Source organism: Sturnus vulgaris, chromosome 20 (genome assembly GCF_052056855.1).
Source record: "Sturnus vulgaris isolate bStuVul1 chromosome 20, bStuVul1.hap1, whole genome shotgun sequence".
In the NCBI taxonomy this organism is placed as follows: Eukaryota; Metazoa; Chordata; class Aves; order Passeriformes; family Sturnidae; genus Sturnus; species Sturnus vulgaris.
In genome coordinates, this window is record NC_142262.1 from 6,567,139 (window position 1) to 6,587,640 (window position 20,502).

Genomic DNA, 20,502 nt, shown 5'->3' on the forward strand with positions numbered 1-20,502 from the left:
CAGAAAAGATGCTGATGACACTTGTTTCAGGAGTCTCTTTTCTTGCTTTCTCCCACAGGCAGGACAATCCAGCAGCTTTCACAGGAGTCACATGAAGTAGCTGCCTCATGCAAATCACATCCAAAATTCTGACCAGCCACAGGCTGACCATGACACCGAGGCTGAACTTACCTCAGGCCACCAGATCATCAGCACTGACCAACAGCCTGGTCATGGGATCCCTGCCCCCATTTATATTTGCATTTCCAGACTAATCCAAGATTAAAGGCAAAGAAGAGATAAGTGGTGGGTCACATGGCATGAGAAAAGCAGAAGCATCTTCACAACTAAAAAGCACAGCTTTCAGCTCTGACAAACAGATCACACAGGACAGCAGCACTCATCACACCCATACCCCTGCAGATGACTGACCTTAGAGGAAAGCATTTCATAACAAGAGCTCCACTCACACAGCCCACTGTCTGCAGTGAAGGTTTTGCTGCAGCAACAAGGCAGGAGTTGCAGAATCCTTCCTGAAACAGTCATTCTTAAGAGAAGCTGGAGCTCTGGTGACATCAAAAAGTCACCAGATCTTTCTCTCTAAGGGGAAACTGCCTCTAGAGCTGAGGAAGGACTGATTACTTGGTTACCAAACACCCAAACACTTGCTTGAAACTCTTGTTGTGTACTTTTTATCTCCTGGAATGGAAAGGAAAAGCTTCCTCCCTCAACCATCCTATTTCCAGTGATCAAGAACATCATGGCATTTTGTATATTCTGGGGTGGCTTAGCACCTGTGCTGCTTCCTGGTACCTGAGGTGAGGTGGGGGCAGACCACCACAGGAGACCCACCTGCCCCTCACTGCACTCTGGTGCCCACAAAAATCAAGCAAGAGAAATTAGTAAGTGAAACTCCTTCAGAATTCAAAGGTGGTATTTAATTTCTTGGACTCTTGACACTACTGTCAGAAAGACAAGGAAGTCCTGAATTTTCTCTGTCAAATGCTTCTTGAAGCAAGCTTTATATTATGATTTTAGATATCTCGCCATATTTCTTGTTTACAAAGTGTCTTAATCCTGTTTAGGTCTCAAATAATTCTCAATTACTGATGTAACAAAGTCTCATCTTAAACACAAAAAACAACTACACCTTTCTCTACAAAGTAAGAAGGAAAGCCTGAAAGAGCTTAATAGAATCCTGCCTGAAGCCTCAACAGTTTACCTGTTTTCTCCCTAAATTTTACTGAATCACTACAAAGTAGAAGTGTACTATTCTTTTAAAAGAAATAACACTTACATAGTTTGGCATTGTCACTTTGGAAGTTTTCTGCCAGCTTCTTCTAAAGCACTTCAAATAGAAAGACTAAAAATCTTTCACAATTCTTAAGCTTCCTTGCAGTTTTATAGCTTTACTACCACATTAGCCAGAGTAAAAGAACCTGAATTAAATGAAAAGAAAACCTTGGAGATGAAACAAAGCTATTTTGCAAGACTATTGTCTACTTAAGAACACAGTTGTAAAGCAGCAGAAGTGTTGTGCACATCCTTGCTACAGAATGTCTGAAAAAATTAACAAACATCAAAGCATGTCAAAAATCACTTGTGGAGAATTAGGCAAAGTGACAATGACATTCCCACAATTTTTCTTCTAAGGGCTAAGCCTGATAAGGTTTGACTCCAACAAGCTCTGTAATGCAGGTGAAACTCATGCTGTCAGCACTGCAGAAGCAAATGCAGGCATTCCTGCTGATGCTGCACAGCCAGAGGGAGCTGCACTGATTGTAGAGCACAGGTTCTCATCGCTTCCAGCCTCCCTCAATCGGCACTTTGGCAATTCCCTCGCTTCACTTCGCACAATCCTTTCACTTGGCCGAGTTCCTCCACTAAAATCACAATACTGCAAAGTGAGACTTCAGCAATATCCCCAGGACAAGCTGATAACAAACACAAAAACCTGAGATAGCCTGGATCAGATCCATGGTGTGTTTCATAAACAACAAAGTCTTCCCCTGCCCCCTTCAAGAGCAAGGTGTTGCTGTGCCTCCCTGCCCAGAGCTTCCATAGCTCTTCTCTGTCCTGCCTAGTTCTGCTCAGTCTTTGCTTTGTTAATTGAAGTGGCAATTAAAATTAACCCTTTGGGTTAATCCCCAGGTAAGTCTGGTCACTGAGAGGTGTCACATTTTCCTTTCAACTTCATTTGCTGGTAGCTACAAAGTGATCTGTAAGATTTGCAAAATACAAGCAACATGGCATTTAATACCAGCTGTGCAGTTGGAAGATTTAAGTCTTGGATCCTAAGACAGGATTTAAATCCATATTCAGTTGCTTTCTTTCCAAAACCTCTTGAAAACTACTTGATGATACTCTGAGTAAAGGAACATTCTCACTGCTCAGCTGCCTGCAGTTTGCTTTTTGTATGACCTGTATGACTAGAGAGCTCTGCACTACAGCTAAGCCAACATTATGCTATAAAAACTTTTGCATAATTTCCCAGGGTTGTTAAAATGCAGTAGTTAAGACTCCCAGCATTGCTGACACATGGCACTGCCTCCATCCAGATGCCATCCGTAGTTCAAAACATCTTCAGATAAGATCAAATTAACTATGCTCAAAAGCCACTACCAAATTTGCCCACTTGCAGGCTCAAATATTGTTAATTCCCTTTTGATATAAAAAAAGTGAAAAACTGACAGCTCTATTCCTCTAAAACAAAATGCCATGGAGGATCACAGAATAAACTCATCACTGCAGGATAACTCAAATGCCTGGAAAATTGTCACGAGAAGGTACAAGCATCAAATCAGTGTGAGAGAAATTGCAATGTGGATTTGTGATCCCCAGGGGACTGGTACTATCAGGGTAAACCAGACGTGTTACTACAGAAAACAAAGCTTTAAACAATTTCGGAATTTTCTTGTGTGTCCTTGCTTCACTTCCCACTTGGTTGCTCTGAAGTATGACACCTCTTCTTCCTTCTTGAGGCCAGGCCCTCAGAAGCTTCCTTCTGCTATTTCAAAAGGGCCCTTAAAAAAATAATTCTTGATTGCATTTAACTGCAATATCTTCATTATATGACGACAGTCAACACTTACATAAATCATCAGTTTTTGTGAGCAAATGAAATGCTCCTTGTAAAAGTCCTGATTACAGGTTTTGCTTCTCCCTCCTAAACCTTCCTTTGAATGTTACCCAGAGCTTGCTGTTCTTGTTCAGATGTTGCAGGATCTCAAAGGTTGGCAGAACCAAAGTTTAGCAGAAGACAGCAGAAACACATGAACTGACACAAAGAAAATACCCAGTCATGAAATGTTACAGTTTTCATATGCTGGCTCCATTACACCTAGGGGGAAAGGTTCAAAGTAGTTACTCAAACACAGCTCTCTGGAACAGCAGCTCAAGGCAACAACACTTGTGTGACAGCACTTTGAGATCAGCCTGTTTTGTGAGGAAGGTTTTGGACCAGATGATTGTTACAGATCCTGTCCAACCTTTAACAATTCTGTGATTCTCTACTCAGGATGTGACAGACATATTACAAGTTCAGCCCCAAATACCCTTCACCTTTTGCAGAGCTGTGAATGCCATGCTTTTTACTCTTAGCTGCTCAGTAAGCAAAACTGAGAATCATCACAAGAACACAGACACTTTTCTTGAGGCAGTGGTAGTGAGAACTCTCTACTAAAGGGTTTTCTGCTGGTTTATTGCTGTTAACCCCAAGGTTGCTCTGTCTGACCCTAAAAAACACCAGAGCAAGCACCAGAAAAGCCTCCCAAAACACCCTGCTATGCAGCTACTGTGAAAGGAGTTAAACACTACAGCCAGAGACACACAGCTCACCAGCCATCCTTTATCTGTCCACACATTTGAGTAGATGTGGTAAAATTTTAGCAGAAAACCATCCTTCTGTTTGTGAGGATACCCAGAGTAAGACCAAGGGAGCCTATCCCAAAAGCTCTACTTACGGATGGGGTTTCATTTCTATGTAGTTCTTGGGAATGAAGCCATCTTTTCCATTGAGTTCTGCCTTGTACCAATTCTGATCACATTCTTCATTCAAAACCTAAAGGAAGGAAGTAAACAAAAATCAAGCTTGAGATACATTCAAGATACAAGCAAGAGTGATGAAGGTACCAGGTTATTCTTCACATTTGTGTTGAGAAGTTTTTACATTAATAAAATTAAACACATTCAAACAGCAAATGTAGATGAATAAAGTTGCTTCTTTTGATTTTTTAAAGGGATACTTCTCTTGCTGTAATTTTAAACATGAATGAAAGATCAGGAGTCACAAGAAAAGGTAGTTTTAAAAAGCACAGATTGATATTTTAAGGCATACTTGCTCTAAAAACTTTGATGCTTTATTTTTTAATTTCTGTCAACTGGTACAGTGCAATAGGCAAGCCTGGTACACCGACTGAAAGTGGTCCCTCCAATATTGTATTATGTTCTGTAAGTAAAATCATGCTATTGTTTGAAACTACCTCTCCCCAAGATGATTTTGTGTTGGAAGTAAGCACCTCAGAGAACCTGCCCCCTTCCCTTTAAGATTAAACACCACAACACCACTTTTCCTCAAGCGCTTTCATTTCTTCTCAGCTTTCTCAGGAGGATCCAACAAAAAGCTAGATCTGAGTTAAAAATAAAAAAGCCTCAAGTCACAAAAGTATCACATGATTAGCATTGCTTAAATGCAAGAAGATGAGGAAATGCAAAGAGAAAAAAACAAATACAGATCTAGAGATCACATACTACACACATACAGTTATGATGAAGATATCCACGAAATCCTCAAATTAATTCTTTTGCTATGTCATTATATTTCTTTATTTCAAGGGTGGTGAGAGGAAATTTCAAAAAAAAAGAGAAAGTAAAAGTAGACAAGAATTTGCAACTGCATGTCTTATTCTTACAGTCGACGGGAATGCTTCAGAAAATTAAACTCTAAAGATCAATGCTTGCTGCCTTTCAAAAATGTGACACACCAACACCAATCTGCTTCACTGCTGACTGCTATGTGTGACAGAGAAAAACCTCAAAAAACCTACAGAAATGAAATGTGCCAAAGGAAAGAGAGCAAAATGTGAAGCTCCTCAATGAATTATACTGGGTAATAGTTGCTTGGATGTTAAATCCCAAGGGAAGAGGCTGATGGGATGTACATTGTACATTCCCCAGGTGCCAGCACTTCCACTGGGGAATCAGCACAGCAGCAGGGCCACATCTACAGAACTTAGGTGAACAAATATTTCCATCCTTAGAGCCCATTCCAGGATATTTTCAGCTGAAGATGCTTTAACACTTAAAAGATGCCAAGTACTTACATGTGGATGAAACATTCAAGCTGTCTTTTGTACAGTTACTACTTTGGGCTTCCATGCATTTATTTACAAGCACTGCTCCAGCAGAGTTCAGTCATTTAACCGGGATAATGTGAGCACAGGTCATGAGCAGGTCAAGGGTGGCTCTGAGGTAAGAGCTCACACACGGAGAGCTGCCCTGGATCAGCTGATGTCTGCTGGACTGCCTTGGAGCCCAGTGACCTGGGCAGGGACTGACTCCTCCTCAACATGAAATACAGGGACAGACACCAGCAAGAGTTCTGGGATACTGAACAGGGACCAGAGATCAAAACCAGGTGTGTAAAAAAGTGAATTGCACAGAGACCAGGGAGAGTACGAGCTGAAGTCCAGATCTGTAACTCAGCCCTGTAAAGATTTCAGCACACAGCTTCCAAGAACCAGGGCTGTTCTGCAACTCAAGCTGCCTTCACTAGAGTCCTGCACAATAGAACACAACTCAAACACAACATATTTTAATATAATTTCTAATAAACCAAATCTTACACAATGCTGTGCATTCCTTTATCAGAGGTATCCCCTATGAGCTTTGATAAGCTCATGTGCTACAGACTCATTTCACCACCACCATCAGAGAGCAGTTAAGGGATCTCTCAGTCTGTTCTTTACTCAAAAAGAATGGGTAAATTGTAGTTTCACCTGAAGGACAGTGCCACAGTTTTGGGGGGTTGGAAGTAGGTATTAAAAAATTATCAGAAATTCTAATGCCCAAATGTAAATTATTTTAATGAGTTTTATCTTGCTGTGAAGATATGCTAATAGATTTGGAGGAGCCAAATCACATCGGGCTTGGGGTACTCATTAATGCCTGGCCTGAAGCCAAGTGCCAGCGAGGGAACAGTGCTGAGGGATGCATTAAAGCTTTGTGACCAGAGTAAAAAATAGCTGATTAAAGGCACGAAAAGTAACTGCCTATGTATCTGCACATCCAACGTGTTCAGGGGACTTCTGCTGTAGTGATGAGCCCTCCACAGCTCCCTCCTCAGCGGCTTTGTTTGCTCCCAAGACCTCTTCCTGCCTCACACCCAGGCTGACTTTATCTTTGCAGCCCGTTGTCCTTTCTAGGATCATTTTAACGAGCTGTCACAGCTCCATTCACACCCTGGCAGGCAGCCAAGGATCCCTGCCCTGTGTTCGGGACCCAAAAGCTCATACACACACACTCACCCTGCAAACACTCCTGGGTTCCCCTTTCGGGCTCTTCCAGAGAGAACAGAACACACTGTTTTCTTTCCAAAGCTCCACGTTCCCATGTCATTTCAGCAGGAGTCATCTCCACAACACAGATCTAAAAAACCATTTCTTCTGACACTGTCAGACATCCCTGGAGCTGCTCCCAATGCTTAGCCAAGCAAAACTGACTTGTACTGAAGTGCCTTAAATTCAGGACAACTTTGCAATCACATGCACAAGGCTGGAATTCTGGTAGTTCCTACGAAGTTATCATGAAAACTGCGAAATAGTCCTGTAAAATTTCAGCTTTCAAAAAAAACCCAACCACAATGCCACTAACATCCTTTAGTAACTAAAATATCTAAAATGTAACTAAAAAGTAAGTCAGGAATAGACACAGGAATCTTGTGTATTGATGTATCTGTCTTTGATGTTTACATCTGACACTGCTCTCTTATGTTAAATCATAAATCCACTGAAATGAAAGAACTGACTTTAAGTAATTAAACCATTTTACCACGAAACATCTTATGAAAAGCACCCGGTAAATCCATCTATTCTATACCCCCAAGTGACTTCCAGATAATAAATCATATTAAAATTTATCATCTGGATATTAAAACACAGTACTATGCCTCTAAGAAAAATAATGATTCTTAACTGAACTACAATAAGATTTACTGGACTTACCAAAGCTACAAAATTTAATCTAAGTATCACATGAATCACTGGATTTTGCTTTGAATAATTTGCCAAGTACAAAATGAAACACAAAGTAAGTAACAAAATGAAACTTTAAAGATTTGCTGCTCCAAACTGGATAGCCTTCAAGGTCTGCAAAAAATCTGAAACGCTTTTTTACATCAACTCTTCAAAATTGCTGCTCTTTGGGTAGGTCAAAACCTAAAACATCCCATGGCTGCCACAGATCCAGTCAGGTCTATGCCAGTGACTCTTCACACTGGGGCACGTGTGCCTGAGAGGAGGAAAGGGATTTTTATGCCCTCCATTTGCAACCATGTGATGTCCTCAGCCTGCAGTCAGCCCTGTTTGACAGCAAGAGTGGCTCACTGGTCCGGCAGTTTCCCACTTTGATAACAGCTCTTATCAACAAAAGCCCATCTGCTCCCATGGAAATGGACAAGAGGAACCCAAGTCCCAAGTCCCAGCTACAACAGTTCACACACAGCAACCATCCCCAGCCATGCTCAATTCCATACCTAGAGAATTTTCCAATTCCCTTGGGAATTGTACACCAGTCTCAAACCTCTCAAAACCAGAGCACCTTCAGGAAAACACAGGCATTAAACTGGAACATAGAAGCAGATCTGGCTCAGCTCTCAAGCTGACACCCATACGGAAACATGAAACTCAACCTAATGCCTCGAACATCATGTGCTGTGAATTTAGCCAAATTAATCTGCATGCTTTAGTTTTGGAGAGAGAAACCCCAAAAATGTATTCAGAGAGGGCTCTGAGTTCGGGCTGAAGCTCCTCTTTTCCCTAAACTCCAAGGTTTTGGGACTCTTTCTGTGCTAACTGAAACAGAAAGTGTAACACAACTGCTGCAGCAGCACCTGCTATTGCCAATGAAGTTTTTCTCCTCCACAAAGTCACACTGACAATGCCACAAACAAGACAATGCAGTATATTAAAAACATTCCCAAAGTCTGAAGAATTCAAGGAAAGCACTCACAACACTCAAATTAGGGCAGGAATTAAAATTTATTAAGTGAACAAATGTTGCAAAGGGAGTAATTCTGCAAGTGAATTTCTAAACATGGAAATTACTTGTCCCAGGATAGGATAGCCCCTGGGAGCATGGTTCTCACCCTCAGGGTGTTAAAGCAGAGGTGCTTTAACACTGCTTTTCATTTCAGAGAAAAATGACTCTTTTTCTGCTCTGAGAGTTACAAATGAGATATAAACTAGCATGTAAAAACTGTAAATCTGCTTCAAGGGGAAACTGGATTCAACAAAGCAAGTTCACCACAGCCCAATATAAAACATTTTTGTTCTCTGTGTAATACATGGATAGTGTGATGTTGGCTCTCGCTAATGTTGAATGTAAGAAGTTCTGTTAAGATCTGTTATTTTTATATCCAAGTTCTGTAATGTTGAAAGTTGATCTCTGACCATGGTGAGGGTTGTGCAGACTCCAGGACAAAGGAGGAGCTGGGTCAGAACAGTGACATCTGCACGAGTGCAGGGAGGGTTGGTTTATCAGGGGCTTGGCTTATCACTATATAAGGGTTGTTACGGGTGTGGGTGGTGTGTCTCTGGCTGCAGCTAAACACCCAGTCAGTCCTGTCCCTTCTTTCTTATTCAGTCCCTTGTTGAGGTTCAATAAACCTTTTAAAACTTTTAAAAGTGAGGCATTGTTTCTCACGTCTGCAAATTTATTGTAAACGGCACCATAGGATATTAAAATTCAACTCTTCAGGATTGTGTAAAGACAACCCAAGATATGGCCTGGCCACCTGCAGCTCCTGTCTCACCCTTGGGTTGAACAAATGAATCCTCCTGCCTCTGGCTGGGTGTCACCAAGGTGGCTGTGAGGCAGGAATGGCATCTTAAGAAAACCTGGGGAAATCTGCCCATCAAAATGACACTGTGACTCTGACCAGGCCAAATCAGTTTTTCTTTTCTTGATTTACTCATCACACACAGTACAGTTAATTTGAACTGCAAACTTTCAACACAAAAAGATACATTGGACAATTAGGGTGACTCAAGAACACATAACTGCTGAAATATTTTAGGCTTTTCCTTAAATTCAATTTATCATAATAACACATGAGAAATGCAAAATATCCACATTTTTCAGAACAAAGCCTACAGTACCACGTTTGGACATCCTTTAAAATTTTCCATACTTGTTATCTAGATACAAAAAGCTGTGAAAATGCTTAACAACCACTGAGCAAATGTTACTGAAAACAGCCAGAGAAAGATTGTTCCTCAAATTGCACTCAACTACCAAGCGTTATGATATAATACCTAAATAATGGATGTAGATTGCACTATAATGCAGTAATGTGTTATGGATACAGGTTTTCATTCTCACTCTCCTCAATTCCCATTATCACTATAGAAACACTTCTTCCACCCACAGCTTTTTAAAGGCACAAGAAGAGCACAGAACACAAAAGAAAGTAATTCAGAAAGTCTCCCCACCACAACCAAGTCCAGGGGTCTTTCCTCCCCACACCTCAGCAGTGCTTTTATCAGAAGCCTTATCTGAAGTGATGCTGCTGCTCCAACACACACGGACTTTGCACATGCACACCCACAGCCTTTTACCACAACAGCCACGCAGCTGGAAGCAGAGTATGGAAGAGGAAATTTTGCAGCTTTTCAAAGCACAATGCTGGTGTCTGGATTACTAACTGCTGTCTTTAGTTTCTTTGTGAAGAATTTATGTCTAAGTTATTTCCATTCATCTTGAAGGAACCTGAAAACTCTTCCAAAGTAATATAAATGGCAAAGTTGAGAAAACAAGCCAACAGTGAAGTCACAGGTCAAGGCTATTCTAGGATCTAAGCTACTCTTTCCAAACCCTAAATAATATTGCCCTCCATATCTGCTGCATGAAACTATTCACCACTGGAGGTTTGTGCAATAGAAACATTTACAGATAAATTCAGAATTACCTTAAACTTCTGAAAGGGTTGATAGGGAGAAGTAGCTGGGTAAGATTACAGGAAATGATGCTATTTTTAACTGCATGAGATATAGACAAGTCATCACTACAATCCCATATAATATTTCATCATGCAAAACTGAAATCCATAGGAGAACTGACTATAAGTCATCAAGAAATCCACAGCTGCACTGGCTGGAAAGCACAGAAAAATCTGTTGTAGCAAGGAAAACTCCAAAGAGAGGACTGGAGCAAGGAATTAGCATTCAACCTTTTACAAAACTACCTTTTATATTTTTTGTAGGTAAGACAAGAATACTTGAGACAACTTTATGTTAGCTGAGGCACAGTCCAGTCTAGGCACAAGGACAGAACTCAGCACAGACTGACTCACCCTGCCTCCCAGGCCTTGCCAGTCTGATACTACCATATCCCCTCTGGCAAAAGTCTTCAATGGTGAAGAGTTATTTATTAAGGATAATAGGAAAAAGAGAAGTAAAAAAAAAAACAATCTAGACAACAATTTTCTTTCCCTGTGGCTCATCTCTTCTGCTTCACATGGCACAAAGACGGGAGGAAAAAATTCAGTATTTTAAAGTATACTGCAGTGAGCTCCAAAATGTCTAATAGAGATCCCGGAAGGAGTCAATAAAGTTCAAGAAACTTTGCCACAGGTCTTGCATTCCTTCTGTGTAGGAAGCTTTCACTAGCACAAACACATGGAGTTAAATGATAATAAATGTGCTAGTTCAGCCTGTGCTTTTGTGGTGGATAGAGAGATGTCACCCCAGTGACTACAAAAGTCCCTTCAAATTAGTCCTCCCACTATTACCACCTGTAAAAAGGTTAAGCTGTAGATAACACCAATAGCCTATTTTTAAAAAGGTTGATAGAAAATCTCCCTAACAGAAAGTATGGCAGCCTGAAGCAAAAAATCAGTATTAGTGATTTTACAACTCAAATAAAAATAGCTTTATAGAGCTTGAAGTAGCTACAGCTACATTCTAATTAGGCTTTCCACAGCTCAAAGACCCCCAAGTGTTTCCAAAACAGCAGGGACTCTCAGAAGTGAGATTCATTTTATGTTCAGCAACTTTTATGGTACTTAAATGAACACTAATTCTGACAAACTTCATCATGTAAGGACTACTTCAACATTTGATGCTGCAAGGAATGCATGGTCTCATTCCAGTGCCTGATGAAAATGGAGTGCAAACCAGTAAAAAGCTTTTTAGCACAGCCTAAGCTCACAGTTTGGCCCTGTTATAGATGGGTAATGCAATGGCTGGCTCTCACAATTAAGGGGTGAATATTACGTGTATGTTCAAAGAAGTTGTACTGATGTATAGTTATGGTACTGTGATTTGTTCTCCCCACAGTCCTCTTTCTTCTCTCCTTTTGTATTCTGGTGATGGTCTTGGTAGCTGGAGCATTTGGGAGGAGGGCAGGCTTGTTACTAGGAGGCATGGCACGGCAACACCCGACCTCCAATCAAACAGTCTCCATCAACGGACAGTGAAGAGTTAACTGGAACACCCTGGGAGAGGCCAGGGCTGCCTAATGCAACCCTGGTACAAAAGGGGTATAAAAGGGGGAGCAGCCATTTTGCAGAAAGTCATGCTCCCAGCACTGTATTCTCTGTCCTTATTCAGTCATTCTGTTGTATTTTGTTAAAGTTTAATAAATTTATAAGTGAGCATCATTTCTCAGAGCCCGAATATGTGGAGAGCAGAATGCTCAGGGATTCACAAGAGCAGTTTCTTAAAAAGAGGAAGGGGAGTGTTGTTTTTCCCCAGCAGACCAAGGGTTAGTTTACAGTGACTAAAGACCAGGACCAGCCACCTTTTATAACAAGCTGTAGTGCTCAGGATGTTATCACGGAAACAGAAGACAAAACATCCTTCCTTAATCTCCAACCCAATCCAGACCAAATTTGGAAGCCCTGAAGAGCACAGCATTGGGTCAGTTTTCTGTTGTGCAGTGTGGATTAATTCACTCAGGTACTACTAGGGATGGGCATTTGCTTGTGAATCAGTTATTCACTGAGATATTATTTAGCATTGCTTAATTTAGGATTAAACAGGGTCCCAGCAAAACCACCATTGGTGAAGCACAAACTGAAGAACAGGTCATGTGCTGAAGCCTGGAGAGCTCTACACCATCCTCCCTCTTTCTTCCTGAGGAAAGAAAACAGCCTCCAATTCTGAGTACAAACCTGCTCTATCTGGGAGAGGCTCAAAATCCAAAACCAGACCCCAAAACAACCCAAGTGCATATATGCACATGTCTACATAAAGAACAGAGCACACATTGCCTTAAGCACCCAAAATAAACCCTCAATTTTGAGACGAAAAATTTTGAAAGAAGTCTTTTTACCTACTGGTCAGAATAAGGAGTCCTGGTTTCTATTCCTATATCTGCTGCTAACACCAGTGCTATAAATTCCAGGCCATCTTACAAGGGCTTTTTCAAGCAGCAACTTCAAGTTTAGCAACATGGACACCAAGCATAAAAAAATATGTTATCACATGCTCTAGACTATTTATCCAAGTACAACCAACTACAACCTTTCAGTCCTTTAATGAAATTGCGAGGCTTTTGCAAGAGCTCTTGGCATAAGCTCTGAGGGATGACCATAGAAAGTAACTAGCAGAAAATAATAAAAAAGAGCTATCAAACATTCCAATGAGAGCGTTTCAGAATTGTTTTTTAGCTTAACAGAGAAACAGAAGACATATCAGCAGTAAGTTTGTGGCAGTTTGCAAAGCATATCAAAATTATCCATTTCTCACTTTCTGCACTTCTCTCATTGTGCTGGCTCCCTAGTAAGCCAGGACTTGATAGTGTGTCTTAAACAAAAACTGAAAAAGGTAATGAAAACCAAGCCATCATAGCACTGCTTGTCCTTTTAGAGCTTTACAATACAAATGAAGCTAGTCACTACAGTCAAACTGAAAATACCCTGGGGAAATAAACATGCCAGACAGCCCATAGGTCAGACATTCACAGCTTGCAAAATCCATTCCCAACCTGCTTTGCATAACCCTTTTACTTGAACACCCAGCAGTTCCTACTTCTATTTGCATGTGTCCTACTTTGTCCCGCTATCCCTCACTAAAATGCACCGCTGGAAAATGTATTTCTCACCATCTCAGGAGGAAGCAGATACAACTGTCCCAGCGACAGGGACAATGCCTCTGATTATGCAGAGCTCCTCTCTGGCTGTCCCACATGCTGCCTTTGAACACACCACAGTCAAGGACCAAAACATTCACTAGAGGACAAGGAAAGGTTTGCATGAAGCACAGGATAGTGCACCACTAACAACCAGTCCATCATGCTTCATACCCCAAACCTCTACAGATATAAAATTCTGAAAATTCCTCCGGCAAGAATGAAAGAGAAAAAATGCTGAAATTATGACAGGTTCTAAATGGAGGGTGTGTATCATTACCTCTGCTACACTTCACTGCCCAAGAAACCACCAAACCCAACACTCCACTCCAGAACTTTCACTCTTAATTACTGCTTCCCCTAGCACACAAACTCAACAATTTACCTATCACTTTTAACCAGACAGGAATAGTTGTTTGTGGAGTGACATCCAGCAACTGCTTCATGTAGGACATTCTCCATGACAACCATTCCAACGCTTGTACACAACAGAAGGGTGATGGATGTAAGTACCAGCAGGTAAAGGCCAGAAGGATGTTAAGGGAGACAAATTTGGCATCCTATAAAAATATCACACTACATAAGGCACTTTGACCTCAGTGCTGGAAAAGCTGGGTGGGACGAATGATGATTATTAATGGGACAACCTGGACTTAATCTTTGATCAGAAATTTAGGATATGTGTCCAGAGGGCAGTTTTGCAGCAGCCCTGTGGAGATCAAACTACAGTGCTCCCCAGCTACAGCCTTACATGCAGCGAGGGGAAAAATTACTCTGGATGGTGGGCAGGTATTACAGCCCTGTCTGTGCAGCTCAATATGAGGTGACATCACTTAGATTTCAACCAATTTTCCATTGCAATGTTTGGGGCATTTTCAGAGGAACTGATACCAAGTGAGTTGCTCCCTGTCCTGCATTGGTGCAGTTGATTATTTCTGCCTACAACTCTGACAGTTCAATGATCATTGTTGAACATCTTCCTGTTTTCACATTTCTTCAAACCATCATGACAGGAGGTGTCACCTAAATGAAGCCACTCTGTTTGTGGACTCCATGATCCTTGTGGGCCCCCTCCAACTCAGGATATTCTGTGATTCTATGACAACCAGGATTGATAACCCAGGATGCACTGGTAAGTCTGAGTGACTAACAACATGATGTACTTAGAAAAACCTGGAAAAAGTTCAAAAACATGCCTGCCCTGCACTGATCAGCAATCTGGTGAGGAGCAAGCAACATACCAACACTGCCTGCTACAAAGCAAAAATGAAGGAAAAATTGTAAAGGTTGTCCAAAGCCCAACTACATTAGTGTGGGAAGTACAATTAGAAATATTATCTGCAGCATTTTAAAACACACTAAGAAAAGGTACAACCCCATAAAGGCCTTAAAAAAAACTTAAATGAGTTCAAAGTACCAACTTTGAGTTTTTGTGTCTAGAGGAAACAAATTAACTTGAGCTGCAGCTGCTGTTTTTTCCAGTGAAAAGGCTACTGCAAACACACAAGCAAAGGGTCCAACTTGTTTCCAAAGATCAAACCAAGCAGATTTCTGCTATTAACAACAGTAATGTAAGTAAGGGGGGAACAAAAAAAAAGGCTTTTGGCATAATTGGCATACATTTACAAGACAGACAACCTTTAAATTTTTTTCTCTATATGCATGGTTTTGTTTAAACTTTTTTTTTTTGTTTTATTACAGTACTCAGTACACATTCATTTTACACTGCAGACAAGTTAACAGAGCAATAAAAACCTTAACTTTGCTTCATCTGGTTTTAAAATTTAAAAGCTTTAGGATTCTACGAGCATATATTCTTATTTAGTATTGATTGCTTAATATATTAAAGCATTGTAAATTTTACAGAATGTGACATTTACTCAGCTGTTAGTCAGAAAGACTTCAGGAATAATATTTGACAACTAATCTACAGGACAAAGTTTCCCAGGTTAATTACACCTGATAAGACATATTGGAAAATGTATTTGAAAAAACTATGCAACACTCTAGTTCTTCTGACACTACTGAACTTTTGTACATCTCTTATTGATGGTCCTCAAAATCCACTGTTAAGTCATGCCTTGAAAGGTACAAAAACTTATTCTACTAAACACAGAGCTATAAACCAAAATCTAGTTGATTAAAGCCTTTATTCAGGAATAAGGACAACTTCAGGCATCTCTCACACATCTTGACCTTGGAATTCACAACCTTACTTGGGAATCCATACTTCTGAGCAGGAATTCAATACAAACTCAGAGGCCACACTCTCAGTTTGGGGTGGCTCCAATTTTGGCAGCAGCTCTGTGAGCTGCTTTGTGCAATGGCTGCACCCTCCCACCTGTGCTCCTCAAAGTGGGAACAGGCACTTGTTTAGTTCCCCACATTGGAGAACTGATGTGCAGCAAAGTCTAGAGAGGTGCTGTATTCCTCACCTGCCTGGCTGGCTCCACAGAAAGTGCAGGGCACAGCTCTGGGAGTGAAGCAACAGAGGAGACAGGAAGGAAAGGAATAGGGCAGGACTGCTGGGGTGGGCACTGCCATGAAGGAAACAGCCTTGGTTCCAGTTTCAAAGGACACAAAAGGCTTCTCCAAAAATTCTTGCAGCAATCCACCTCAAAAATGTTCACACGCAAGAACAGTTCCACTTACCCGAAAATTGAAACAGCAGATTAGGGGAAGAAAGGGACAAGAGTTCAAGAAGGAACACGTGGCTAGTCCTGCTCTGGGGCAACGAAAATTCAGAACTCGCTGACTGCAAGTGGGAGGAAAGGAGCTGGGGAAGCAGGAGTGAGTGACTCAGCTGAGACCTAGATATATTTGTGTTCTCTGATGACAGGCTTATTTGCACAAGTGTTAAGACTGTTTTTTTCACACTGTATACAAGCTGAGATCTTTAGTGGACAAAGATGGAAAGGACAGTCAGATCAGCCACACCTTCATGCCAGCCAGCCAGGTAAAGCTAATGGATCCTGGCAAGACACATCTGAAGATTTCTGCGGCATAGACAGAAAAAAATCAAGACTTCACGCATGAAACAGCTCCAAAGTTCAGGGGCACACAAGAAATGCTGGTGAGCTCATACATCAAATCTCTTTTTGGGCTCTGAATTGTCAACAGTGACAGCTGCTGGTCCTTCTGACAAATTTAATTCTTCACAGGTTACAGCTCTCAGGTGCAGAGCAAAAGTCATCCCTTCCATCCTACCACACATTGCAAAACTGCACACAGGAGAAAGCAGGGCTTTATGGTGTTGGAAATTACATGTTAATACCAGCGTACAAACCTCACACCTTTTGGACACAGAACATCAAGTGATTCCTAACTGCAATAACCTCTCTGCAGCAACTGAACAATCAGAATTTGACAAGCAGTATTTACTAATTTCTTTCACACCTAAGACCCACATGGACTTTTCTGCCCGTCCCCAGGGCATACTCTGCAATTTGCATTTGAAAGTAAAGAAGGGAAAGTTCCACGTACCCTAAGACAGCTGCCCCAAGTGCCACCACCACCCAGGTCAGGCCCCAGCTGCAAAGGCTCATCACTGCCCAATGAAGCTCAAGTTGCCATTTCCTCTTAGCACCAAAAAGGTTTTACAGACTCAGTGATCTAAGAATAGTATTATCACCATCTATTAGAACTGCATTTTCCCCAAATTCAAAATACATCCTGACCTCCCCATCCATGCATTTCAATCTCCATCCTACTGAGAAGAGTGAAATAAGGGGTGTTGAAATCTCATTTTGAGATGCAAAATGAAAATTATTTTTAAAAAGACCACACACAATTTTCTGAGCAATTGCTGCAAAGCAACAGTGTCAAGAGATCTGAAAACCCCTTCACAGACTACTGGCAGTCTGTGCAAAGAAACCTCTTGAAATACATACCTATAAAACATGTTTCCATATAATATATTTTAAGATAATAAATATATAATTAAATTTATAAAAAACCATTTTCCGACTGTTGTTAGGATGGGCAACAGCAGTCGCACCTGCACCTTTGGAAAAGCATAATTTAGCTTTGGCCATAAAATTTCCCAGGCTTATTGATGGAGAATAAAATTATATAAATGCTTGTGGGATGGAAGGATAAAGATTTTTATTAGGCAGACTTCACAACAAAATGGAAAAGAATATCTAGGGATAGTTAAACCAGAAAATAGTATTTAAAGTAATCTAGAAAGCCTCATTACTTTTCTACTGTGTTATGAAAAATCATCATTCAATCTCAAGGCTGTATGAGGGGTTCAGATGCAAGGCTTACTGCAGCTGCCTTACACCACCTCATCAATCCAACAACTCTGCTAGAATTTTGTGCAGGAGTCTTATGCATCTTGTTTACAGAGCCAACCCCTGCCTCAAAGGGACTGCAAGAACCAAGTTCAGGGGAGAAAAGAAGAAAAGCTTTGTGTTTGCCACAGGAACAGTTCACTGTGTTCATTTGAATTATCCTCCCCTTACAACAGAGGAGATATGATTCCTATCAAGTGTCAAGTCAACGAATTCTGAACATCTTTATTTTTCCTTCCACCCTTGACAGCTCCTCACTGAAGTTATTACTGGGAGAGTGTCACAGCAACAGCTCTTACCTCACCATCTATTCTCCCTTCCTCCTCCACTACCCCAAATGGAACAGGCTTGCTATCACTGAGCCAACTCATGCAATTCTTTATTCTTTGCAATTTCCTACCTCTCATTTGAAAAAACAAATACTTCACTGTTATCTAAAAATATATTAAAACATTGCCAGCAACTCAGCACTTAAAGCAAAACAACCATCACCACCCAGTGTGAATGCACAATAGAAGTAGCATTTTGGTAAGGCAAGTGTTTGAAGAGTTCTTGAGAACTGCAAGAAAAATAACTCGAGTAACAAAAAGAAAGGGCTGCTTTGCCATCATGAGACTTAGCCAAATGCACAGCCCCAGGGCAGGAATGGAGACTGCCACCCAGGTCAGCTTGGGGCAGCTGATCCAACTTGCATGGGAGTGAACCCAGCACAACTACTTCATATCAAATCAAAGACAACCTTACCTTAAAAAGGCAAACTCCCACACAAGTCCAAAAAACCAAGCCAAAATAAAAGAACCCAAACCCAAACCCCACCAAACCCTTGTCCAGCTCACAGTGCAACTCTACAAATGTCTGTGCTCCCACAACACGAGTGACCCTCAACACAGGGTGTCCTGTCTGTAAAGGTCAGACATGTCCCCAAGACAACTCCACAAGCAGAGTTTGTGAAAAGCTCAGTTCAGCTTCTCCCTGTATTTTCTTCCTTCCAGCCATTCATTCTCACCTCTTACTCTCCACCCCCATGCTGTGCTGGCCCAGGTGTTTGAGGAGTTAGTCAAGACAGGACAGAGTGAAAGTAAAAAACAAATATTCTCAAGGGCTCCATTTTTCCAACTTGCTAAGTCCCAGTGAAGATGGGTTACTTGGGTGAATTCTGTTTCCACAGAGCACAGGAATTACAACTAAAGGAGAAGAAGCTCAGGTGGTCCCTGTACTGCACAAAACAATAAAGCCTGATTAGAGTCAGACACTCCAAGCAGTTGGGAGTTCCAAGTAGCAACTTCAGTGATGTTCCAGCATTGCAGATTCTCTCAAAATCAGGTGTAACAATAAACACCACGGTACAGAAAGGCACCTGTTTAGATGACCTATAAAAATGACAGACCAAACACAGGAGGAGAAGGAACTTGCTTCTTCCTATCCAGCTTCAAAGCACTATCACATCTTTTCCCCTTTCTCCAAATGTAGCTTCAGAATGGGAACTGGCAAATATGCTCCACGTTCAAAGATGACAGTAGAATACTCAGAGCAATATCCAAATGCTTTTAAAAGAATTCCCTACACTATCTAATCTAGAACTCCCATCAGTGTAGTTCAATAACATCTCAGCTATCCTATGAATCTGTTCAAACAGGAGTTACAATAACATACAAATTGTTTAAAGACAGACAACCACATTTACTTTTTAACTCCCACCATTAGCAAGTGTCCTTTTTGCTTCCTTTTCATTTCCAGGCCTGAAGATGCAATACCACTTGTTTCATAATTGATGCCCAAAACAGTATAGAGAGTACAGAGCTTCCTCCCCAGGTTACAGACAAAGAGCTCTTGTAATCTTCAAAGTCCATCAGACAATGTTTGCTCAGTAAAACATGTTAGCCCAGTGCAGAAATCTTCTCTGTCACAAACTAGAGTTAACCCTTTACAGTCAGTTAAAACTGAAATGACTTGCCAGTAACCAAGTTAAGTGAAGCTAAGCTGTAGATAAGGAAAAAACAGGAAATTTTGTGCTCTATTTGAGTTGTCCCTTCTGCATTTTAACTACCTAGCTACGTATTTTCCAGCATTTTGCATTAACTTCTGTGTTCTTATAAGAAGATGAGGAGACATTCCATGAAGTTTTATATTTTTGTGTGTCAAATGCTGAGACAAAGCTCTGGAAAATCCCATTTCATTTCAGAAAAGCTAGCAAATAAAATAGTTCTGACCTATCAGGAACTAAGAATTTCCCAATCTTCTGAACTGTAATATCCACAACTAATCTGTCATCATATGCACATTGCATCCTTTGTAACTCCAAAGAGTTGATTTACTCATCAGTTTTGACTGTCTGTTAGGACAAAAAACCCCAACCAAAAAAACCTCCCAGACAACAAACCACCACCACTATAATGTATGACTCCAAGCAGCAAAGTCTTTGAGTGCTTTACTATTTTAGGATAAAATAAACATTTAATTTGTAGAACACACCTCAAACACATTTTTTCACATTTTTGTAGCTGTTGAAGAAAGAGTTAAAGCCAGGACATTTTCAAATCTAGAGATTAAGTGTAATGAGATCAGAATAATAAGATTACCATAATCTGCCTCACACACATAGCTAGAATCAGCCCTAATCTCTTCATTTTGAGACAGATGGAAAAAGCATGAAATCAGAGATAACAGGAGGCCAATTTCCTAGAATCGGCAGCTTTGCAAGATTCACCACAGCTGTAAGTCAATACTTTGCTAGATTTGTACCTATTTAACCAATTCTAATATAACATACTGGAAGGGAGAATCGGGCATCTCTAAATCTATACCACATCAACAGTAAGTAATACATCAGTGTAATTTTAATATATTGCAGAATATTAAAGACTAATTTACTGAGACTGCA

At 40.8% G+C, this 20,502-nt stretch overlaps 1 protein-coding gene across 1 annotated transcript in view; it reads right to left on the bottom strand.

Moving 5' to 3' along the window:
- Positions 1 to 20,502, bottom strand: part of GRB2 (growth factor receptor bound protein 2) — a 50,025-nt gene that overhangs the window by 6,634 nt on the left and 22,889 nt on the right. Inside the window, exon 3 of the mRNA XM_014878169.2 lies at positions 3,942 to 4,039. Coding sequence (XP_014733655.1) covers positions 3,942 to 4,039 — 98 coding nt within the window. The remainder of the gene's footprint in view (positions 1 to 3,941; positions 4,040 to 20,502) is intronic.